The sequence below is a fragment of the Juglans microcarpa x Juglans regia genome, chromosome 8D (genome assembly GCF_004785595.1).
Source record: "Juglans microcarpa x Juglans regia isolate MS1-56 chromosome 8D, Jm3101_v1.0, whole genome shotgun sequence".
Taxonomy (NCBI): Eukaryota; Viridiplantae; Streptophyta; class Magnoliopsida; order Fagales; family Juglandaceae; genus Juglans; species Juglans microcarpa x Juglans regia.
Genome location: NC_054608.1, coordinates 11,222,417 through 11,248,638, shown reverse-complemented (window position 1 = coordinate 11,248,638; position 26,222 = coordinate 11,222,417). Strand labels below are relative to the sequence as shown.

Genomic DNA, 26,222 nt, shown 5'->3' with positions numbered 1-26,222 from the left:
TCAAATTTCAATTTTCTCAAAATTACAATCTAAACTTATTAAACTTTTTATTATAACAAAAAATACAACTAAATAAAACAAGTAATATATATTAATACTATATATTATACTAATAGTAATATTAATACTATATATAGTTATAGTGATTAGTATAACTATATTAGTATTAGTTCTAGTGATTTAGTATAGCTATATTAGTATAAGTTATAGTGATTTAGTATAGGTATAATACTATAAGTTATAACTATAGTCTATATTAGTATTAGTATTAGTTATAGTGATTAGCATAACTATATATTAGTATTTGCTATAGTGATTTTAATTTAGTATAACTATATAATAGTATTAGTATAAATATTATACTAACTATATCACTGATAGTATTAGTATACTAGTAGTCTAATACTAGTATATCACTGATTCACTATAGTTAATAGTATCATAGTAATATAGTATTAGTAATTAATACTATAGTGATTTGTATAGTAATTTATATATAGACTTAAAGTGGATTACTAATAGTATTAGTATTAGGCCATAAATCTAATTATTATACTAATGTATAGTGTGTATTAGTATTACTAATATAGTATTACTAATATATTTATCAAAAGGAATATATTGAGAATTTATTAGGTCAAAAAATATAATTAATACAAGATATTGTTATATAAAATTTATATGAATAATACTTTAGTTATTATAATTTATACATTAGTATTATATGTTATTATAAATTTATGGATTAGTGTTTATCCATTAGTATTACATGTTGATGTTATTATGCATCTTAGTGTTTATAATATATTATATATACATTAGTATTACATGCTATTATATTTATACATTAGTAATTTAGTGTTACATGGTAGTAAATTAGTAATATTGTAAATTTGTAATAGTATGATATTTACATATAGTCATATACTAAACTAATATTAGTCAATTTAGTCTATATATTATAGTATAAATATATTATTTAACTAGTATATTATTGAGTTTAACTAACTATATAAGATATAGTTGTATAAAATTTAAATGATTAATATATAGAAAAACACATTTTTTTTATAAAAATATGTATAAAATCAGAGGCGGAGGAGGAGGTGGAGGAGGAGGGCCAAGTCAGAGGCGAAGGCGAAGTCGGATTCGAAGGCGAAGGGTCGGAGTCGTATCGGAGCTGAGTCGGAGTCGGTTCATCAATGACTCCGACTCCAACTTCCAAGAGGAAAAAAACTCCGGCTCCGACTCCGATTCCAACTAGTCGGAGTCGGAGAGGAGCCGGTGCGAAGCAAGAGCGGAGTTGAATTTAGAGTCAGATTGTCGGATTTTTGCTCAGCCCTAACCACTATTATACCCGTGATAGGGTTTTATACCATGTTTAACCCCTCGTGGTAAGGTTATAAACTACCATTATACCAGTGAAGGGGCCGTTTACCACTATTATACTGTGGCATTGCCAATGGAAACAACACAAAAACAACATCAGAACCAGATTATAATCAGATATAAAATCAGAAATTCATGCCAAGGTTTTCAGATGCCACATCATATCAAAACAAAGTACTGAAACAGATTCATATCATTTCACATATTCAAAATCAGATTCAAAACATCTTCGTATCATATGCACAAATTTTCATAAATTTCACATTAACTCTTTTTGCATAGTTCAGAAATAGAATATCAAAAATTTGTTAATATCTACACCAATCATGACAAAAATCCTTTTATCTTTCATACAGATTTTATGAGTAATGTAAAACAAATAATTGAGGTTGTTTCAAATTTCTTTTAATAACAAAACATGCATATTTTTCAAAATCAATCTCAGTTCATTTCTTTTATGCAAAATCTAGTATAAGAACCTCACTTACCTGAACTTTTTAGCTTTTCAGAAATTTTCGACAACTGTGCCAAACAAATATTAATCGTTACCTATAAAATAGTCATGTAACATCCGTAAATTTTCAATTGACCACGTATTTCAAAACTTAAACCCGTAATACTAAATTAATCTATTTTTCCTAAAATTCTAAAATTCTCCTAAAATATCGTCACTTCTAAAATTCATCGCCGTCCACTTGATTTCTTCGTTTAATACCTTAAACTCTAAATGATTTTCTGTAAATTAAAATATCAAGGCTAACATATTAACTCAATTAACACTATGCCCACTTGAAAAGACAACTCCAACTTAATATTTACTTTACATAATTATAATAAAATCTATTACAGTAAAAATTAAAACTTCGTTTAATGGAATAAACTTAATCCTATCTAAAGCGTTCAAAATCATATTAACACTTACTACTGAAATTCATTTAAAAAAAAAAAAAACCTGATACTAAATAATATAATAATAAGTAATATACTTTAAAACCCTAACTATCTTTTGTAATAATATTTATACTTAAAAAACAAAGCCTTCACAGAGTAAATTAAAAATCAAGCCCAACGTATAACCAGGGGTATTTTTGAGAATTGACCATAAATATGTATGGGTTCTTTGGGAAGGCTGGAACTTAAAAGGCAACTTATAGACACCCAAACTACACCGTGTAATAGAGAGGAGTCCATACTCATCGAGAGGGAAGGAGAGACGCAATGGGGCAGTGCTGGATGGAGATCGAAGGTCGTCAACACAATGGCACGACACTGAGAGAAAGAGAGAAAGTGATGAGAGAGAGAGAGAGAGAGAGAGAGAGAGATTAACGTGAGGGAGAGCCCAAGAAATGGGGAGAGGGAGTTTACGCACCATGCAACATGGGAGCTGCGAATGGTGGTGCTTGAACAAGGGTGTTTCTGTTTACTGTTTATTGTGGCTTTGGCTTGGTTTATCATGAAGGAACATGTGGTCGTGTTCTTTCTACAAGGAGACACTGTGACTGGTGGCCCGTGGAGTTGGGTATCATGGTTAGCGAGGCAACGATGCTTAGTTGAGTTCTTGTTCTCTCTTCTGGGTTGCACGTCGGCAACAATTAGTTCGTGGTGCACGTTTGGCTGGGCTCGATGTCAGACGGAGGACCTGTTTGGTCTAGAAGGCACACTACTCTGTTTTAAGGAGCAAAAAAAAGGCTGGGCAATGGTTGTTTTTAGTGGTTCACGTTGTCGCAACACGGCTTCCTGTGGTTATTTTGTTCCTACCTGTAGAAGGAGAAAACATGGATCCAATGGTGGTCCTTCGCTTGGTTGTTGGACTTGGGAGGAGCATGTTGGTGCACACACGGTGCAACTCAAAGGCTCCATATGGTAGTGGCGCCACATCGACTCTATTGGATGTATGGTTGGCAACGTGAAGGGTTGGACAGCAGCTTAAAGTCGTGGTGTGGTTGGAGGTGTTGGGAGGCAGCTGGTTGGCTGGAGGCACATGAAAAAGGTGGGAGGCAGAGGTGGAGGAGGAATGTGTTGGACTAGGGTAGGGCTTGGGCGGCGAAAGTCACAGAAAAAAAGGAGAAAGAGACACCTGCCTTAGGTGAGAACAAAAATAAAATGTGGGAGAAAAAACGATGGGGAGGAGCAATCGTCGGGTGAGTGTGGGGTGATGGGAAGTTGAACAAAATATACCATACGTGGGGAGGGGCTTGGGTTGTAGACAAAATAGTTGTGCGTGGGGAGGGATTGGGCAGCTGACAAAATATGTTGTACATGGGGAGGGGCTTTGGTTGTTGATGCTCTGAACATGGAAGAAGGGTGTGCCCGTCCATGTATGGGGTCTGTAGAGAGTGGGTTTGTGTATTAAGGGTGTGGCATAAATATAGAAAGTTGGAAACCTAGAGGAAGAAAGAGGAGGAAGAAACGTGCATAAAATTGTTGAGTAGTTGGGCTCAGATTTTAGAAAAAATCTTGGGCCACTTTTTAAGTATTTAGGGCTCAGTTGGTCAATAAATATTAAATGTACTTTAATCTAATTACAAGCTCAATAAAAATTCATATTCCATCGTAAATAATAAAAAAATAAAAAATAAAACATAAAAAATAAAATTTATATAATGTGTCTTGGCCTAGACTTGGTGCTGAGCCCGAGTATTACACCTATGAACCAGTTTATAGTGATGAACAAGCAAGGTAGTTTTTCCTAACTATATTGTCTATATGATTTGAACTTTACATGGACGAATGAGGAAAACACTATTACTTTTTTTTTTTTTTTTGGAAGAGAGGGGAGGTTGTATGTGCACCAAGTACCTAGTAGTTAAATCTGTTGATGTAAGCTCTTAACGGTGTTTGGGGGACCTTTCCTACCTTGACACATTTATGTTCTTTGATGACATACCGAATTAACTTGATTACTTTTTGACTAATTCTGTTTCTTATATGAGGGAGGAAAGACAGGATTTTATGGCTACAACCAAGGCTTTCCTAGCTTCAGTAATAAGCTGTATATCTTTAAACCACTGGGCATTTTTTTGCTACTTATATAATGGCTTGATTAAAATGTAAATATGGTGTTATTTTAGATATATTTTGTTTCAAAATTTAATCTTAACTTGAGTATTGGAAAGTTTGATTGGCAGTCTCTGATTTGCTTTGTCTTTATCCATAATCCTGAGAAAAATCACTACTAGTTTGCCTTATATGGGCAGTTTCATATAATTCATAAGCACTAGGGATGTTGTTTTGTTAATAAATGAACGTGTATCTTAATAACTTTTGTACTGCAGTTAGTTTGTTAGTTACAATGCTAGAACTTAAGCTTATCTTAGCATGCAGTAGCTTTCACAGTCCCATTGAAAGAATATAGAATTTGTTGTTTTTTTAAAAAGAATTCATCCATGGTCCACCAAAAATTCTGAAAATCCTCCTTATTGACCAACCTCCCAAAATATGAGATGATTTTCATGGCCCACAAAAAAAATTATAGCCATATTTAACAAAACCATTTTTCTTTATGCAAAAAGAATAAAAAGCTTTTAATAGAATTGATCTTCCTGTTTTTGTTCTTTGTTTATTTCTAGTGTTGCATATTTTCTTCTCTATGTTGCATGCCTGATCTTAACTGTTAAGGATGTGTTTCACAGCTTCTGACACACAATCACATGCAACCAAAGAGTAAAGGGGCTTAGGGGTTTGAGGGGATGCCTCCGATGCCTAAGTCAGTGAAGAGTAATATGATTTCTCCAGCCAAATATTCAGATGATTTCATAATCGTACATGGACCCTATAAATAGAGCTTTGTGACTTCTTCGAATAACATTCAATAACTGTCTCACCTGTTATTTGAAATTCAAGCCTTAGTAATATTAGGACTTATCTTATCTCCAAATGAGCATATAACAATTTCATCCCGAAGTGTTTGGGCAGTTAGTGGTCTAGCTCCATCCAGATTAGGCTTGTATGGGGTTAGGCCTTGGATTCATTAGCTTATTAGATCATGCCATGGCTCAAGCCCATGAAGACACCTAGCAGGCCCTTAGAAGAGGATTAAGTCCCTTCCACTAACAGTTGGGATTATTATTTGTTTCTTCCTAAGCAATTAAGATTTATACAGTTGATTATATAATTTGATGAATTGATATGGATTCTACATTCCAGGCCCAAGATTTTAGACAACATGGAACTCAGATAAGAATGAAAACGTGGCTCCAAAATATGAAGATAAAATTGATTGTTTAGGAATTATCATTGCCTTGATTCTAATCATTGTTTTGGGAACTTCCAGGACACTTCCTCATTGGCATGCTAATTCCGATTGTCTTGGTAGATCCATTTCCACCTTGCAGATCCATGTTATTGGGTCTTTGATATATTGGATTTTGACATGCCCACTATTAAGATTGAGAAAATAGACTGCTACACACACATGCTTGGTATGTTTTTTTATTATTGTCTGGATGTGCTTATTATGGGAGCCTCTAGCAAGCATGCAAACATAGTAATAAAGCACTCATCAAAGGACACAGAGTTTGAATACACTGCAGATTTTTCAACAACACCAATACAAGTAAATTAGAAATAAGAGGAGTAGAAAAACAATTACAAATAAGAGTTATGGGAAACGACGTGACCCGACCTGAATTGGACGGGTCAAATTGGTTTAGCCATGCAACCAAGTGGGGTTAAAAAGGGGTGCGGGTTGCAGTCTTACTTGTCATTGCCGAGCCATGAAAATATTTGAAAATGATTTAAAATGAAAAACAATATTTCTCATATTAATAGGACACATTTAAAGAAGTTTCATAAGTCAACCATTTAAATTAAAACACACTTAAAATTGATAAAATCGAAGTTGAAAAACTGCATTTTTCATTTCAATTGTTTGTTTTCATCAAATCATCCATACAATTTATATGGTAGGACAACCAACAATGCACATCAATGGTGAACAATAAATTTGGAGCAACCAGCATAAGCATTGTTCTCATTTTCGTCTCCATTATTATCCATCCTAAAACATTGCTCCACAATAGCTCCTTTCATAAATGTTGGGGAAGGAAAGAAAGCCCTTAAAATTAAGTGATGAACATAAACTTCTACAAACCAAGAAATAAAATAATTAGAAAGAAATGTAAACTAAAAGCTGAAGCATTGGCTTTTTAGCCTTTATAGAAAATCAACCACACATGAAAAACTTTTTCTTTTCTTTTCACCCTATTTACAATGGTTATTTTAACCCTCCTCCATGGCGCTAATTGGGCTCTCTAGTATAACCTGTTAAACATAATTTAAGCCCAATAATATTTTTTTTAAAATTATTAGATCGGATCGTTACAATAATATTTCTCTTAATGCTTAATTTTTTTAAAAAAAAAATCAATGCCATAATTATCAAAACACACATCATATTTTAGAAAATATTTAAGAGTAGTATATCATATTTTGACACTTCTATTCCAGTTTTACCCTTGTTTCAAAATTTTGTACAGTTTGGACAATATATTTTTGAATAAAAATTTTTTATTCACTGTTGTTTTGTTTTTACCAAATTTTATTATTTAAGGTTGATTTTATTTTAGAGCAAGTCTTTTTTTCATATTTTTTTCTTTAATTTTTTTCACCGTGGGCCTACTCAAAGTTTTGTTGCCTATCCCTTGAGCCGGCCATGACTTTGTCCCACACCGCCTAAACAAAAGATAGGAAACGGTTTTAAACTTTTATATATGGTTCCAGTCGTCATGGGTATGGCCCGATTAGAGCGAGTGCAGAGAGGCGTTGGGATAACATTAACAGCTGACCCGCCAATATTTCAAGCCGAGACTGAGTCAGATCTGGCTCTAGAGTCAGGTCTCGCTTCAGAGAGAACGTCAACGAGCGTCTCACGGAACTTTCCGTTCTCGACGGTGGAAGAGGGATAACGGGCACAGCTGCACGTCTAAGAACCCAACACATTTGTTATTTTGTTGTGGGTTGACATGGTATCAGCGCTTTTCTAAGAAAAGTTTTCGCAATTTTGCAAAGTATTTTTCTCATTCTTGATGTTGACGGTGTTTCTGCAAGTTAAATGAAAAAGAACGGATCTTTTTTTATGATATTTGGTGTTTGTGATGTTTTATGACCTCATGTGATTTCTGAGGTGATTGCCGCCGTCGTTAGCGCCAGAAATTGTGATCGGGAGCATCGCAAGGTAGAAGACGACTGCTGTTTGCCGAGTATCCGTAAGAGGCTGTCCCTGCTCTAATCCAAGACTAGTTAAACAGACTTACCATGCTGACCCGCCAATATTCCAAGCCGAGACTGGGTCAGACCTGGCTCTCGAGTCAGGTCTCGCTTCAGAGAGAACGTCAACGAGCGTCTCACGGAACTTTCCGTTCTCGACGGTGGAAGAGGGATAACGGGCACAGCTGCACGTCTAAGAACCCAACACATTTTTTATTTTATTGTGGGTTGACATGGTATCAGCTCTTTTCTAAGAAAAGCTTCCGCAATTTTGCAAACTATTTTTCTCATTCTTGATGTTGACGGTGTTTCTGCAAGTTTAATGAAAAAGAACGGATCTTTTTTTATGATATTTGGTGTTTGTGATGTTTTATGGCCTCATGTGATTTCTGTGGTGATTGCCGCCGTTGTTAGCGCCAGGAATTGTTATCGGGAGCATCGCAAGGTAGAAGACGACTGCTGTTTGCCGAATATCCGTAAGAGGCTGTCCCTGCTCTAATCCAAGACTAGTTAAACATACTTACCATGCTGAGCCGCCAATATTCCAAGCCGAGACTGGGTCAGACCTGGCTCTCAAGTCAGGTCTCGCTTCAGAGAGAACGTCAACGAGCGTCTCACGGAACTTTCCGTTCTCGACGGTGGAAGAAGGATAACGGGCACAGCTGCACGTCTAAGAACCCAACGCATTTTGTATTTTTTTGTGGGTTGAAATGGTGAACGGATCTTTTTTTATGATATTTGGTGTTTGTGATGTTTTATGGCCTCATGTAATTTCTGTGGTGATTGCCGCCGTTGTTAGCGATGGAAATTGTGATCATCGCAAGGTAGAAGACGACTGCTGTTTGCCGAATATCCGTAAGAGGCTGTGCTGCTCTAATATCCAAGACTAGTTAAACATACTCTGGCCCATTTGCGGAACTTGAGAAGTTTCTTGAGCGGTTGCGTGTCCCTTCCGAGGTATTTCTCTATCATTTCGTTGTAAAAATCAAATTACTAGTTCAAATTACTAGTTTTACTTGAATAAATACAAAAAAAATCAGATTATGAAAATATTTTGTGCAACTCTTTCGGCCTTTATCGCTCTCAAATGAAATTTCCTTGATTGCAGTATGCAGCAAGGTTGACAGGAGGTTCATTCGATTCGAATTTTGATCCTAACCATGCGAAGAGGTACACTATCATATCTTGGAGAAGATATAGTGACTAGACTGATGAATACTCTCACTAATACCCCATCAGAACTTGGGACATGTTCCTTATCCCAGCTAGTAAGGTATGTAGTCTAACTGACATTTGACTTGTTGGGCCCTGATTATCAAATATGTCCAAAACATAGCTAATATTGAATAGGGCTGATACTGCTCATTGCACTAGTAAAACATATAGTTATTTTTTAACTTCTTTCCGAGTGCCATGCTGCCTGTCCGTATGTGTTTGGAATTTAAGTTCTATCTATTTCTTCCTCTTGACAAGGTGTTTCCTTTGCATATTTTTTGTGTACTTGGGCTATGCTATTCTTCTGTTAGTATGAATAAAACCTTTCATATGACAATGACGATGCCAATGGTGATGATCTGGGGATTATGGATATTGATGAAAATGACAGCAAAACTGGTAGCTCCCACATCTGTCTAGTTTAAGTTTGTAATGTATGCTCTGAAGTTTTGCTGCTCTTAATTTTCTAACTGTGATATTAATGAAATTATTTATCTTATGTAGGTAAAAATTCAGCTGAGTTTGCAGCACTAAATAACTCTCTTCTGGATTTACTTGATGGAATCCAAGTAATGTACACAAGTTACTGCTAAGATGCTGACTTGCGGTACAAATGCAGGACATACGCCTGCCTTCTTCAACATCTAAAGGTTTAATAGTGAGACAAATGGCAGTAAATGTAAAAGCTAGATTCTGTGTGCATTTGTCTTCTTTTCAATTTCTTACCCTTTTTTTACCTGTTGCAGAGTCTTCCTTAACTTGCTTCTTGGTCTTGGTTTTACTTTTTGTTTTTGTACATTATCAACATATATATTCATCTGCTGTTAAGGTTGTGCAAGTTTATCTATATATATTTTCTTTATTTTTTCATGTAAAGATGTATATTGTTTTTTTCTCCCCTTTTCCCCCACGACCAAGTGATTTATGATGGGAAGGCTTGGTTTCTCAAATGGATAATAAAATAACTGCATTCCTTTATGCTAAATTTGTGACCATTATCTTCTTGGTCACATGATGACGTTGAAGTGCAACATCATTTTCATTATAACTAATTCAAATCAAATGCAGTTCGCTGGGTTCTGCTGTCTGCCTTGCTTGCTCAGAGAGAGCAGTTTCAACTTTTAATTATGTTTTATTCCAGTGGTTGATTGTAAGAGATTTTAATGGCTTTAATATCCATGACTTCCTTGTTTCATAGGTGTCGCTCTTGTATATATCCCATGTACTTGAGCTATGCTTATCAATTTCATCAATAATATTTTTGTTTAACGACCCTGAAAAAAAAATCAATCAATGATAGTTGCCAAACAAACAATCAATCAATGAAACAATTTACAGAAAAATAATCAATACAGAAATTTGGTCATGAAGTATAAACTCATTTGAAGAACATCTTCAAAATCTAAAACCACTCCGAGTGTAAGTCATCACTTAAAATCTACTATAAAAATTTCATTTGTTATAACCAATTTAGAAATACTCACAGGACCCTTTTAGTAGCTAAATTTGGCTTGCAATATTATGGGTGACCCGCTCGATCTCTACACGCATGCAGTTTCAAACCTTCGACCTTCTATATCTTCACCACGAGAACCTCTCAATCTCTAGAATAATACCTGGAGGTAACACATTGAAATTCATTTATATACATATATGAGAACATTTCTCTAACTTAGGCATCGAAGCATTCCCAGACACTCAGTGTCGTCATCTTATTTGTTGTAGGTTGTCCATACAGTTGGTGGTATGAAACACGTTCCTAACAACCTCCTTGGCGTAGGGGCTAATCCAGAGTGACAGAGCTGATCCAATGATTTCAATGCTAGAAACTGCCTAAATCAACCAAGTTTTTCTTAAATTGGCTCTGAAAAATACGTCCCTTATTCACGTAACTTATTTTGGCAAAATGAATTTCGGATCCGGTGTGTATGCTTTCCAACCAATCCGAGAGAGATGGTTGGAGCTAGCGGTGATCGGAGACGACTAAAAAAAGGTTCAAACTTTCTATTTTTGGGTTTTGGTATTATTATATAAACCATGAAACACTTAGGTGGCAGCAAATGGTTAGTGGGTGTAAAACTACGCCAACTCCGACAAAGATGTAGTGGACCACCATACATAAACGACACTTTGCGACCCATAACCCCATGCAGAACTCCATATTATTTCTTCAATATTAATTTTCTTTTTTTAATTTTATTTTATTTCTAGATTTATTTATATTTTTGGATGATTATTATTATTATTATTAGTTTGTTTAAGATTTTGAAGTTATTTTTTAAGTGTTTATTCGCAAATACTTTTACAATTTTATCTTATCTTTTTAATTTTAAGTCGTTAATTTTTTTTTTTTTTGTTCTTATGTTTATTTCCTTACTTTTAGTCTTTTAATTGTGTTTGGATAGTGAGATATTTTCAGGTATTCTGTGAATAGTAGTGAAAAAATAATAAAATGTAATTATGAAATATTAAATAGTAGTAGAAAGTATGTGAAAAGTAATAATAAAATAATAAATAGTAATGATGTATTTTAAGAATACTAAGTACCCAAACTACTATGCGCTCTTCTAATTTTATTTTTTAATTAATTGGTGATAATTTGATTTTGGTCGTTCAAAGGTTTTTTAATTCTTATTTAATTAATTATTTATAGTTTATTTTTATTAGGTAGTAGGATGACTATGTTCTTTTTAATTTTTGAAACCTTGTTTATGACACGTGTCGTCAAATTATTATTTCTAACACTATATTTTAGCTAGTAATTTAACTATACATGAAAAATACTATTCATTATTCTTTTAATTATGTCAACTATTTAAACATACAATTATTTTAAAACAATATATTATATTTAAAAAAATATTATACGAATGAAAACTAGACGATATAACTCCATTATCCAACATATTTGATCTTTGATTACATAGATAAGAAATTAGATAATAAAAATTACTATTCAACTATGTAATAAATATTATATTTAAAAAGTAATAAATTTAAGATGAAAGCATTACTCCACCCTTTTTCAATAATTTAAAATGAAAAAAATATTATATTTAATAATTAACTAATAAATTATTTTTTTAATGTTACACTCAATCGAGTCGATCCTTTTATTAAATAAAGTGTGTGATCTGCCCTGAACTCCTTTTCTTTTGTTAAGAGTCCTCACTCGCACTAGGAGGACTGGAGGAGGACTCTTACATGCGAAGAAAACTCCTTTTCTCTCTCTTTCTGGGGTATAAAACTTTCCCATCAGAAATTCCCTAGCTTTCGAATTCCCTAAGGTGAGAATTTACCCCCTCGCCACACCCAAAATCTCAAAAAACCGATCGCAACCATATAATAAATTCTGTTCCTTTGTGTATAGGGTCTTTGTTTCCGCCATGGACGAGAACGACTTGAATAGCGACGACGTAAACGCCGATGCAACTGTTGATGACGATGATGCCGATTGCTACTACGACTTCTTCATCAAAGGAGACGACCCCATGGACCCAGAAGATGCCAAGTCTCCTCAAGGTTCAGGCCAGAAATACACGATCTTGAACCAAGCAGACATGCGAAAACGGCAGGAGGATGTTATTGCAGAGGTATCCACGGTTCTGAGTGTCTCGGGAGCAACTGCAACGATTCTACTCCGGCACTTCGATTGGAGTGTTGGAAAGGTTCTCGAGGCGTGGTTCGCCGACGAAGATGTTGTCAGAAAGAGGGTGGGATTGTTGGAATATGATAAGCAACTTTCCGATGTTAACGCCGGTGATCGAGCCACCTGCGGTATCTGTTTCGACGTATATCCTCGTGATAGGATTTTCTCGGTGGGCTGCGGTCACCCTTTTTGCAGAGAGTGCTGGGGAGGTTACATTAGCTCGGCGATCAATAACGGTCCCGGGTGTTTGACGCTGAGATGCCCCGACGCGTCGTGTAGTGCCGCTGCCGACAGAGACGTCATCGACATGTTGGCGCTGTCCGATGATGACAAGAAGAAGTACTCGCAGTACCTGTTGAGATCCTATGTCGAGGAGAACAAGAAAATCAAGTGGTGTCCTGGTCCGGATTGCGAGTACGCCGTTGAGTTTGACGGAGGTGGCGGCGGTGATGACAGTTGGGACGTTTCTTGTCTTTGCTATTACAGTTTCTGCTGGAATTGTCTCGAGGACTCTCACCGTCCGGTTGACTGTCAAACTGTATCGAGCTGGCTCTCCAAGAACACGAACGAGTCTGAAACCAAGATTTGGATTCTAGCTCGCACAAAGCCTTGCCCCCGGTGCCAGAAACCAATCGAAAAGAACGGCGGGTGTATGCACATGACATGCAATCCGCCATGTAGATATGAGTTTTGCTGGATATGCCTTGGAGATTGGTATAATCATGGAACATGTAATAGGTATAATGAAGCGGCTGATGTCGAGGCTGACAAGATCAGAGAAGGTGCAGAGAAATATGTAACGAAATACACCCATTACTATGACAGATGGGCAGCAAATCACTCTTCACGGCAAAAAGCCATTGCAGACATGCAGCGAGTGCAGAGCATGCAGATTAGGAGGCTTATTGAGACACAGGGCAAAGCAGGATATGAGCTTTTGTTCATAACGGATGCCTGGGAACAGATCATTGGGTGTAGGCAAGTACTCAAGTGGACTTATGCATATGGGTATTACCTTCCTGAGAATGAGCATACAAAGAGAAGGCTGTTTGAGTTCTTGCAGGGGGAGGCGGAGAAGGGACTCGAAAGGCTTCACGAATGCGCCGAGCTGGAGTTGAATCAGTTTCTCGTTGATTATGGCAGCACGTCGGAAGGTTTCAGAGAGTTCGAAGTAAAGCTGAAGGGCCTGACCATGGTTACAAGGAAATACTTTGAGAAGCTGGTGAGAGCATTAGAGAATGGACTATCAGAGGTGCAAGTTTCTGGGTCTGAAGAAATAGAACAAAACATTCCAATGGCTTCTGCTGAAGGGCAGTTGCACTGACCAAAAGATTGTCAGAGTATGAGAGAAATGTCGATTAGAGATGCAGTCCGTCAGGGATGATTCTTTAGCTTTGAAGTTACAGGATTATCGTCTTGCCTCATATGTTTTAGGCAAGCAGATGATTATGCTGGTTTCCTAGTTTGTTTTGTCTGTTCTGGTCGGGTTGTTTACTTTCTGTCAATCTGCATTTGGTAAATAACATTTGGTAGATATCCAAAGCACTCATTTGGGTAAAGAACATCAGAATATCATGGGGCCTTGAAAGTCTTCGACATGAAAGGAGTGATGGGTTTACCTGGATGATTATAAATAGAAAAGGGCAATAGACTTTTAAATTAGACAGTGGTAGACATGGCTGTTTCTGTTTTTTTTTTTTTTTTTATTGTCACTCCATGACACGAGATGGAAACCACAAAACATAAACGAGGGATTTCTGGTTTTTTTTTTTTTTTTTTTTTTTGGCTTTTAATAAAACGGTCCTGCTACTCCCACCCAGGAAGGGTATCAAAATGTATACCGAATAGTGTTTTGTTTTTTTTTTAAAAAAAATTATTCTCATCAGTTACTATTCACTCCCCTACACCTAGTATGGGAGTGAATAGTGACTGATGCATAATATGTATGAATATTTTTAAAAAACATGTATAAGAAAAAAAGAACACAAAACATCATTAGGAACACATTCTCGATAGTCGATACCGTTTCTCGTGGGCGTAGCATTTTCCATAAAGAAAACGTCCATCAACAGTGGAAACAGATATTAGTAGAAGAAAGGACCTGATTCTGGGGAATGCCTACATAATTGGCCATCAAAACAGACTGTCTGCCATCGTTTCCAAACCTGAAGAAAATGATTCCAAAAGAAGACTTTCCTAATCATTTTACCTACCCAAGTGAATCATTCCATCATTAAGCTTTTTGTACAAAGACCCTCCAGACGCTTCGTAAAATCAAAGACTGCCAACTTTTTAGAGTCTCCAGCAGAAGTCGCCATAAATACATACTTTTCCACAAATCTTGCAGTTTTATAACACTGCTATAAGGTATAATCATGAACTTGTATTAGGTAAAATGAACAGGCTAATATTCAGGCCGACAAGTACAGAGAAGAGGCAGAGAATGGATAGTAGTACAAGAAAAGACCGGCTTCTGGAAAATACCTAAATAATTGGCCATCAAAACAGACTGTCTGCCGTCATTTGTGGCCCCAAAAGTCATTCTCGTGTTGAGGATTTGGATACCTAATAAAAACTAACCCAGCTTTCAACCATTCTACCAAACCTGCAGGAAATGGTTCCAAAATAGATTTCTGAAATCAATTTACCTACCAAAGTGAATTATTCTATCAGTAAGCCTTTTGTACAAAGACTCTACAGGGACTTCATATAGTTTAGTAGTCAAACACTGCCGATTTTCGTGGAGCCTCCAACAGAAGTCGCCATAAATACAGAACTTTCCACAAATCTTGCAATTTTATAACCCTGCTACAAGGGTGTACCCCCACCATCTGACATAAGAGAGGCGGCAGCAGCAGCAGCAGTAGGAACAACACCTGTTGAAATGCCTGGTTTTGACAAATGCAGGAGCCTGATACATAAATGTCAGAAGCTTAAAGACGTTAAGTTCAGGCCTGGCCAATAATTTATCTTCAAAATTTCATGGCATGCGAGTTCAACTTTGTTTTTATTATTCAAACCTACTTGCAGTGATCAAGACCACTAATTATCAAGTTCCTGGGAACTGACAATCGCAACCACATAATCTAAAAGTACCCTACAACATAAATGTCATGCCATAGATCAACGAAATTCCCTAGTCAAACAATGTTGGAGGGTTTCCTTCACACAATGCACGTTTAACAGGAGAGAGTCATGGGATAGTCTGGCCAGTTTTCAAGTGTACACCAGTGGTCCTATACTTGGATAAAAGAAGCATGGTTGGCAATTATTGCAAGCATACTAATTACAAATCTTAATAAAATAATAAAAAACTTACGGTGCAAGATATTCGCAGAAAGATGATACTGCAGAGACAACTTCAGAATAACTTTCAGCTGATGCAGGGGCCGTCACTTCAACAAGCTGAATACCAGGTGTTACCGGCACAGCCTCATCAGTTGCATGTAGTTTCAGCATCTTATTAACCGAGGACACAGTAACAGTGATCTGAGCTCCCCTTTGGAAATGGAATGAAAATCCCACTCTTAGAAGCTCATGGTCCAGCTTGTAGCCTAGTGCATAAAATAAACGAAGCACATTCTTGCTAACTTTGCTCTCCACCATGGTTCTAACTAGAACTGAAATTTGCTCAGCACCTGCACCCCTCATTGCACCTCCTATATGTCTAACAGTCCTGCATAAGATTTAGAAAAATAAATAAATAAGAAGCACAATAAGAAGAATAGAGATGCACACAACCGCACGCACACAAAATATGTAGGGAAGAGGGAAAATTCCAAGTTTTACCATGTGGGTTCGGGCTGCTCAAGATCACATAAGATTCGAACCTCCGAAGACACAGCACCTAAAAGTAAGGAAAAAACAACAGAGCAATAAAAAGGAAGGGAGAGAGAGAGAGAGACTTCATTGTCAGCTATACAGAGACCACTAATATACTAATTAATATGCTTTTCATTTGAAGTCAGATAAAAAACATGCGACTCTAAAATCATCAGAAAAGCATGACATGCTAACATTATGCATATTGTATAGGAATTAACATGTGACTAGCATGAATCTCTATTTGTATATGGCTGGGCAAGCTCTTCTGATGTGCTAACTGGATTACGTACAAATGTAATCAATGAAAAATTATAGTGCATAAAATACGGTAGAATTTGATATATGACTATAACATCCATCTATACACGTATATGGCAAGACAAGCTTTTCTACTCCCACTCTTTTCACTTTTCCTTTCCTTTCAATGCTAGGTGGCTGTGTAAGCAACTATAATATGTTTTTCTGCTGCATGTATGATATCAAATCATGCAGATAACCCCATGGGGTTGGCCCAAGTGGTGAAGGCCTTGGTCTTGGGATATCACTCCCTTCAAGGTCTAAGGTTCAACACCTCATGGGTGCAAACAATCCTTTGGGACCGCACCCCCTAGTGAAAAAGCCAGTGATTTAACCAAGTTCTATATAAGGAAACTTCCGAGTGTGCAGTGCACAGGATCGGGGTTTACTCTGCAGGGGTGAGTCCGAAGGGCCTTGCCTTGGAGAGGTTCCCAGACATAATAAAAAATAAAAAATAAAAAATGATATCAAAACATGCAGATCAAAACATAAATAAATAAGTACAAAACTACAAGTTCCACCTAAATTTTACTGGGATCCATTCCAAGTTCATTCAATTGGACTAGGCTGGAAGCAAAGTGACCACTAAACATAAGCCTATAATTAGAGTCACAAAGTGAAAGAATCAGACAGGCAACCAAGATGGGTGGGTCAAAATATTGTCAAATAACCACAGAGGTTATTTAATTGAGTTCGGTATAGCTTTACGAAATATTTAAGGAGCCATTCCAACTTTGCCTGATATTTGACACATGCGTATCAAGCTTGCCCTAGCTACACATCCACATCAGAAAGGAAATATACAATGCATAAACTTACCTAGGTTTGGGCTACTTTTAAGGCATATTTCATGGGTCCTCAAACGCTCTTTATGAACACCACAAAGACCCTGAAGAAGAATCTCGAGGGCCTCAACATGCTGCAAAATGTGAATCATGTTTAAGACAAAACTTGAAATACTACCCCAGTAATTTCTGTGTAAAAATTAATTTGATTCCCTTTATTAAATAAATTACCTAAGATGATATGGTCAGTACAAGAAAATTTTGATATTTTGTTTCAATTGGATGCACACATGCTTATATACGCCAAGCAGTATGCAAATAAAATTGGATGACTTGCAAATAGAATTACAATTCCAAGACTTATTCCACCAAAGGAAACAAGAAGTATATAATAATTCCAAGACAACAAATTGTACCAAGTAGGTTCAAATCATTACTGCAGAAGACAAAGGAGTGAGGCCAAGGAAATTTAAAGGCAAAGAAACTGCTTGTGACAGAGGGTCGACGCAAGAGTATAAAGTGGCAAAGGCTGAGAATTACGTTTTCTTTTTATTTAAGATTGAAAAATAGGGTAAAGTAAGTCAGGTTCAAAGAGGAAATATGCTTTGCACTCCTCGGACAGGTCCAGAGTGCCTTAATGGCAAGATCTGCTCGTGAGTCAAGAGAGCAAGCATACTGAGAAAAAAAAAAAAAGCAAAACAAGATGAAAAAGTGTATGTATATAAATGTGTATAATATAAATATATTTATATAAATTGAGATGTAGTGTACAGAAAAGAGCATCAAAAGAGATGGTTGAGATGTGAGTTTTCTCGCTACCAAGAAAAACATTTACCTATGCAGTTGGGAGGATTTATTGGACCTCACTACCAAGAAAAACGATTACCTAAGCAAAGAACTCCAAAGTGTTGTCATCAACAAACATAATCTTCTTGAAGAAAGAAGGAGCAAGGAAACTAAATGTTGGATGGGTCCTAGTATGGATCGGAAGCCAACATTGGTACAGAATCTTTTTTTCGGTAGGCTTCAAACACTAGAAATTGAAAAATAGTAGGAAGCAACAAGCTGATATATAGACAGGAGCACGTGTACACACATAAAAACTTTCAGAGACTTTTTCATTAATTACTTCCACTCTTGAAGCTTGACTTCACTCTCCAACCCGTTTATTTTTAGGGAAGGAAACACCATTTCAGCTACTCCTACGCCATGCATACTTTCAGATGGTAAAGCTGGATAATTCAACATCAAATGACCAAATACTTCAATACTTCTTACTCAATTTTAATATAAGTCTCACAACATCACAAGTTAGTGTGCCAACAAACTCAATTTGGAAGGCAAATTGAACTGTAACTATAAATTCTCTACAAAGCATAAGCACATGAATGAAAGCATAACAATAACGCAAATTTAATTTAAAAGTATTGATAAATTTTTTTTTATCGGTAATCAAGAAGTTTTATTCATAAGAATAGGTAAAGCCCAAGTACATAGGGAGTATATTGAACCCAAACCACAACCACGTATCAATTCTGCTCTACCTAATGCATATAGTACCAAATCTATGAGGTTACAATCACATGGACGTTGCTTAAAGTGTATAACTTCCTATCAAGCGTAAGGAAACCCAAGGGAAACTTGATTTAAGATGCCCAGAGACAAGGTTATAACTTAAAACTTCAATGCATTTTAGAGTTTTTGGATGATCTTATAGTTAAATACTTGTCCCAAGATACACATCTAAATCAAGATATTGATGTCATAAAATTGTTTGGTAAGTATTTTAATCAAGCAAGTCAACACTTTCATCATCTTCTGCACAAATTAAAGCCAATGACTCAAATAAAAATATTTCTTACTAAATTGTTAAATAAATAGCTAATCCAAGAAAATAGAAGAGAATATAAGTTATAGTCAACTAGAATTGACCAAAGTTTTTAAGCACCCACAACAAAATCAATAGGACCAATAAGAAGGGATAAGCCTTTGAGTTTCAATTTTCACCTGTGTCTCTATAATTCCTTGAACCACGCACTCCATCCAGTTTAGCTTCAATCAATCTCCAACGACTTCCTAACTCAAAAAAATAAATAAATAATAAATAAATTAGAGGCCACTGCAAAAGGTCGACATGTAAGAGGGTAAAAAAAAAAAAAATCAGTAATACCTGCGAAAGTCGGAAGTCTACCTCAAAATTCCTAATGAAATTGTCTGAGATTACTAGTGAGCCAATGGAAAGAAAGATCTTATCCTTCTTCTTGTTGAGAGAGAAAGAGATCATTCATAAGGATACATCAACTTCCATTCTATTAGATTATTGCTCAATGTATAAACATGAATCAAGCGTTTAGGTATAGAAATTACCTTAAATCGTCTATCGGATGCCAAGCCTGGAGGTACTAGCTCCGGCAAGCTCACCAGAATTCGTTCTCCTAGGTGGGTTGGGGCGGCACAGTGGCTGCGGTTGGCACCGGGTTTCCGAAAGGATTAGTTTATGGATGTGAGAACTGGCAGGCAGCCAAATTTTGGAAGGCATTGGCATTGAATTAGTCAAACGCTTTTTCATCTTTAAATTTAATAAATATTATCTATATTTATTTTATATTAAATTATTTTTATCTAGACTATAAGTTACAGTAAATTTATTCTTATTTTTAAATATGAAAAGAAATATAGCAAGTCTAAAAATATTTATTGAGATTATTATATTATAGATATGAGATTTTTATTCATATGAGATTTTATAATCTATATATATATGAGATTATTATATTATAGATTATTAGATTGCAAAAATGAAAATGAATATAATTATTAGAGGTTATTGAAGATTATAAAAATAAAATATAAATTAATTAAAAAATATAAATAATAAAAAATAATAATATTTTTTTATTATAGAGAATGTGATGACTAATCTAATGTAGACTTCAAGTTTTGAATGTTTAGCTAAAACTAAAAAAGCTACATATTAGTCAAAATTTGAAAAATATGATGGTCAATCCAATGCTAATATTCTAGAGTGGTCAGAGTAGTCAAAACTCCAAAACTTCACTTTTTATCTACACTAAATTTATTTATTTTTTAAAATTTAGTCAGTCTTATTCATTTTTTAAATTATATTTTATTTTAAAAATATTTCTAATGACTATTAATTAAGTCGAGAAAAAAAAAGGTTTAGAAATAATAATTTTAAGTAAAAATTAAATTATTAATTAATAAATGTAATATATCTGTAAAATGTTAAAAAAATATTATCTAATATATTAGTAATATATGTAATATATTTGTAATATAATCTAATATTATATTATTATTTTGACTTTTGAATAGATAGTCAAATGTAAATTAACTTTTTCAATAATTTTAGCTTTAGCAAAAATCTCAATTTTTAGTTAAATTTTAGACTTGGCAATGACTAGACCATTACCAATACTTTTTTTTTTCATGAATAATGTTATGCAGTTTATTAAAAAAAAATTAAAAACACAAAAATAAAAAAAAACTAGAAGAAACTTAAAATTTTAGTTTTTTTTATTATATTTTTTAACCTTTTTTTATTTGTTAATATTTATTATTTTTGTAACACCCCGATCCTGGAGGGGTCGAAAAGGTACTTCATATCATTTAAACCTACATTCCAACAATAAATTTATAGATTTCAAATTCTTAATGCCATATAAAAATTATTGTTTCAAACCAAGTACCTCTATATAATTAACCTCCCAAAATATCAAGTCATTAGAACATGAATGACAAAATTACTTAATAAAATTCGCCAATATTCAAAGAAACCTTCTATGCTTAATCTACTATGCTTAAATCATCTCATCCATACTCCATAATCTTGATCCACAACTGAAATATTCAAATTATCTAAAAAAATATTATGGAGATAAATGGTGAGTTATCAACAAGTCAGTAAGCAAAAAACATATACTAGTATGTAAACATGAGCATTTGCAGAATTCATAATGCAAAACAAAACGTCTACTTTCAAAATGAAGAATCAAAAACATGTTATCAAAATATCAAAACGAAATTTTCAGAAAACATTCTAATTAAAAAAATCATTTAGCATATCATAATTTGAAACATCATCTTCTTATCATATCAGAGCATCACATCGAGACAGAGAGTCAGAGATTATGTTTGACCCCCATGATAGGGTTATAAATCACCACTATACCCATGGTCAGGCTTTATACCACTATTATACAAGTGGCGAGGCCGTATACATATTATACCCATGACAAGGTCGTATACCATTATTATACCCGTGACATAGTCGTATACCACTATTATACCCGTGGCATGGCCTTAACAAAACAAATACAGAATCAAAAGGTTATGCCAGAAGTTTTTAGATGCCACATCGTACTAAAACAGAGTACTAAATAGATTCAGATCAGTTCACATATTCAAAAACAAATTCATAACATTTTCACATCATATGCACAAATTTTTAGATTTTATATTCGTTCTTTTTGCACAGCTCATAGACATAATGTCATAATATTGCTTATGTCTACACCAGTCGTAACAAAAATACTTTTCTTTTTTATACAGATTTCATGAGTAATACAGAATAAATAACTTGGGTTATTTCAAATTTCTTTTCATAAAAAAATGCATATTTTTCCAAATTCAACCTCAATTCATTTCTTTTTATGTAAAGTCTAGCATAAGAACCCTGCTTACCTGAACTTTTTAGCTTCTCTGAATTTTCTCACAACAGTGTCGAATGAATGTTAATCGTCACCTATAAAATAGTCACGTAACTTTGGTAAATTTTTAATTGAACAAGTATTTCGATACTTAAACTTGAAATACTAAAATAACCTATTTTTTCTTAAAAAACTGAAATTCTCGTGACCCTAAAATATCATCATTTCTCAAATTCATTGATATCCACTTAATTTCTCCAACTTAGACAAGAAACTCTAAATTATTTACAACTAACATCTAACTATCAAAATTTAATACCAACTAATATAATTTAAATCTTTAACTATTTTCTGTTAAACAACTTTGTTGGCTAATTTAAAATGAGGCGAAGCCGACTTAAAATAACACAATAGTTTTTTATAGTCAAGCTTAGGCCCATTGTAGAATCGACCCAACTGAAATATAAGTTCAAAACACCTCATGCTTTGGCTTATAACTCAAAGGGTAAAATTGTAATATCATAAAACAAGTCTTCTCTACTATCTACAAAATGAGCTTATGTAAAAATGCAAAAGCCACCTCTTAGTTTGTAAGGATAAATGTTCACTAGAGAGACCCAGGGTCGTGCAATGGAGGCTCACCGTGAGAGCAGCTATGAAGTGGCAGTGAGGCGGCTGAGGCTGTGGCATTGTACTGTGGGAGGGAGAGAGAAATTGATGAGAGAAAAGAGAGAGAACAAAGAGAGAGAGAGAGAGACTAAGAGGAGAAAATGGGAGAGACGGAGGGGAGAAACTGGGGGAAGGTTCAGGCATGGGCTTACCAAGAGGAACACGACGGACCTGGAGTGGCATGGTCAGCGTTTTTTGTGGCTTGTCTAGTCGGCATTGCTATATTTCACCGTGCTGTGGCCGGTGGCACCTAATGGGGTTAAGAGCCAGGTGAAATGGAGTTGCACTGCTTTTGTGTTGTGAAACAGAGGCTTCTATGGTGGGTTATCGAAGTTAAGCTACAGTGGCTGAGCTATTTTATGGTGGTTCTCGGTTTTGTGGCTGGTGCAACCATGGTGCACATGAAGGTTCTATACCCATGGTGCAGGAACACAATTGGGGTGGAGGACTTGCAGCGGTAGCTTGGATCATGCCGGTTGCCCCTTTCAGTTGCGTTGGGTTGTCTGTCATGTAAAGTTCACTGTGGTGCAATGTGTGTTGCCGTGTGGGGAAGGGGTTGTGCAAGTGTGTTGTCATCTTATATTCGTTGTCTAGTGTTGGTATAGACATAATCATTATTTCACATACTCTTAAGCATCGTTTGGTTATACAGTTCAGATGAGATAAGATGAGATGTTTTGTTAAAAGTTTAATAGATATTGTTATAATATAATATTTATTTTGGAATTTGAAAAAATTGATTATTTATTATATTTTATATGAAAATTTAGAAAAATTATAACAATTATATGAGATTAGATGAGTTGAGATAGTTTAATTTTATATAACTAAACTAGCCCTTATTCTAAGGCTACACTCACTTTCAGTCACTATTAGTTCAATATACAATATAAAAATTATAAATGGTACAATATACTACTTTTTAAACGTTCACAAAAAGTTTTTGTCCCTTTGAAGAGTTAGGAGCCCATTTTTTTGCTCAACTGCATGAGTTGTTTATATTATAATAGTTATATGTACTTCTAAGAATCAAAGGCATGTTGTGTAAAACTATATTCGATAAAATTTTCTATAAACCAATACATTAAGGTGCCGTTTGAATAATGAGTTGGGATGAGATAAGTTACGATGAAAGTTGAAAGTTTATAAATAAAATATTGTTAGAATATATTTTTTTAATGTTATTATTGTTTTAAAATTTAAAAAAGTTAAAATGTTTATTATATTTTATGTGAAAATTTGAAAAAATTATAATGATAAAATGAGATGAGATGAGATACTTCTTGTATTCAAACCAACTAAGTGAGCTATCAATTGATAAGGGTATAAAGTCTGCAATTTTGCTTTGCAAAATAATATGAATAATTTTTAAATAAAATTATAATAGAAAAGTCAAAATTAAAATACATTTAGAGAATTTTCTTTTTTAAACATAAAAAAGGTCTCAACATTTTCATCCTTAGGCCTTGCAACCTATTGAGTTGGCCCTACAATCTATAAGTGAATTTTTATTTTTTTTAATTTTTTTCTTAATGATTAAAAATGTTTAAAAGAAAAAGAAATAGAAAAGAAAAGCTCGCAAAGAAGGATTTTTCAAAAGAGTAATTTTAGTCGTCAGCCATTATTCATTCTCACACCTTACACCTATAGTTTTTTTTTCATAGGATATGAGAGTATTTTTCATAGGATGTGGAGTGTGGAATAATAAATAGTAACTGATAAGAAGAATTTTTCTTTCCAAAATAAGTTCATCGCTCTCCAAGACAAACCACACATATATACCTCCCCAATCTCCATCTCTCTCTCTCTTCAAGTTTTCTTTTTTTTTAATACATTCCCTATGATCTCTTCACAATGTACAGCTTTAAAAAAAACTTGTTAACAAAAAGAAGGATGTTATGAACCTAACAAATTGTATAGACAAATGGCAGTGAAAAATAGAGAAAACTATGAACAGAGAAGGAGTTGATAGAAATACTATTGAATTCATACGTGTTGGGGTATTCGAGGTCCCCAATTTATTCAAATGAAAAATCGGTAAACCAAACCGGACCAAACCAATAGATTTGGTCTGGTACCAAGCTTGGTTCGGTTCGGTATCGATTTTATTTTTCTTAAAACCGGTCAAAATTGGTCCAGTTCTGGTTTTTCTTTTTCTAAAACCAGATTAGACCGAGTCGGACTGGTTCATATATATATTATAATTTTTTATATTGTATGTAATTTTTATATGTAACATATAATTATATATAAAATAGTTTTGTATTATATGATAAATTACTAATTAATATAATATTAAGTTTTAAAATCTTATATCACTATAATCTATTGTATTAGTAGTTATACTAATACTATATCACTATATATTATAATATACTACAATATATCACTATATTATATATTATAATATATCACTATAGTCTATAATATAATTATAATATATATTATAATATATTACAATATATTATCACTATGGTATTATATACTATAATATACTATTATATATATTATATAATATAGTATATAGTATATTAAAACTGAAAAACTGGACCGGAAGTACCGGTTTAGGGGGTTAACTGGTGCATAATCAGTTCTTGAAAATCCAAAACCGATGCATACCAGTTCGTCCCAAATTTTGTCCAAAATTGGACAAAATCGGACCGGTTGCACCCCTAATTGCTATAGTTCACAAAATTGAACAGACTCCCAACAACACTACCACTAGAGCCCCCATAAACTTTTGAATCGCTAGATTTGACGATGGCATCATCATCCACTTCCTCACTTTCAGTGTCATTCCCAACTTCACTCTCTGAGATCTCAACATCAAGATTTGGGATCTCTTTAATAATTACGGATTTTTCTGCATTTTCACAAAGCTGATGAATAAGGAGTTTTGCTTTGTAAGGCTCCTCTTTTTCTTCACTAACTACAGAATTTTCTAGAATAATATTCCTCCGATTATGAATATTGTTCTGATTGGCCATCAACTGCAGCATCATCTCCCTCAGCTGATTCAAGCAATCCCTGATCTCGTGAAGACTTTTCTCATGAGAGTCTACCCAGTGTTGTAAGAGCTATTGTTGTTGCTTGAAAAGTATTTTGCTCTCCATAGATCGTCGGCTCTAGATACCAATTGTTATGAACCTCACGGATTGTATAGACTGATGGCAATGGAAAATTGAGAAAACTATGAACAGAGAAGGAATTGATTGAAATGCTATTGAATTCATACGTTTTGGGGTATTCGAGGTCCTCATTACTTCTAAATGAAAAACTACAAGATTCCACAGAAATTCCAAAAATGATTTTGACTCCATTCCCCTTTTCCTCATATCCTTGCAGGGATAACAAATTAGACAAATAACCAAACGATACGTGTAAAGTAAAATAACAGACTCTATGAAAATAGACTACTACAAGGACTCAAACAATAAGTAAATGAAAGACTCAAACGACAAGTAAATGAAAGACTCAAACGAAAAGCAAATTAAGCACCCCAAAATGATGTGCTTC

General features: G+C 34.6%; 2 protein-coding genes across 9 annotated transcripts; one reads left to right on the top strand and one right to left on the bottom strand.

Annotated features, from left to right (window-relative positions):
* Positions 1 to 11,972: 11,972 nt before the first annotated feature.
* LOC121243223 (probable E3 ubiquitin-protein ligase ARI7) lies at positions 11,973 to 14,005 on the top strand. Its single transcript, XM_041141313.1, has one exon. The coding sequence runs from the start codon at positions 12,198 to 12,200 to the stop codon at positions 13,782 to 13,784; it is 1,587 nt and encodes a 528-aa protein (XP_040997247.1). The 5' UTR covers positions 11,973 to 12,197; the 3' UTR covers positions 13,785 to 14,005.
* Positions 14,006 to 14,823: 818 nt separating this feature from the next.
* On the bottom strand, positions 14,824 to 19,875 carry LOC121243184 (mediator of RNA polymerase II transcription subunit 18). Of its 8 annotated transcripts, none has more exons than XR_005936075.1 (7): positions 19,735 to 19,875; positions 19,375 to 19,443; positions 17,402 to 17,501; positions 16,250 to 16,307; positions 15,780 to 16,136; positions 15,113 to 15,371; positions 14,824 to 15,025 (listed from the first exon to the last, which is right to left on the bottom strand). XR_005936075.1 is itself a non-coding variant. In XM_041141257.1 (7 exons), exons 3-7 carry the CDS (start codon positions 19,408 to 19,410, stop codon positions 15,269 to 15,271), a joined length of 654 nt encoding a protein of 217 aa, XP_040997191.1. In that variant the 5' UTR covers positions 19,411 to 19,443; positions 19,538 to 19,627; positions 19,735 to 19,875; the 3' UTR covers positions 14,824 to 15,268. The 8 variants fall into 8 exon arrangements, 7 of the variants coding, with proteins under 7 accessions (XP_040997191.1, XP_040997194.1, XP_040997188.1 ...); XM_041141257.1 differs by adding an exon at positions 19,538 to 19,627 and having other exon boundaries at positions 14,824 to 15,371; XM_041141260.1 differs by adding an exon at positions 19,559 to 19,627 and having other exon boundaries at positions 14,824 to 15,371.
* Positions 19,876 to 26,222: the final 6,347 nt, after the last annotated feature.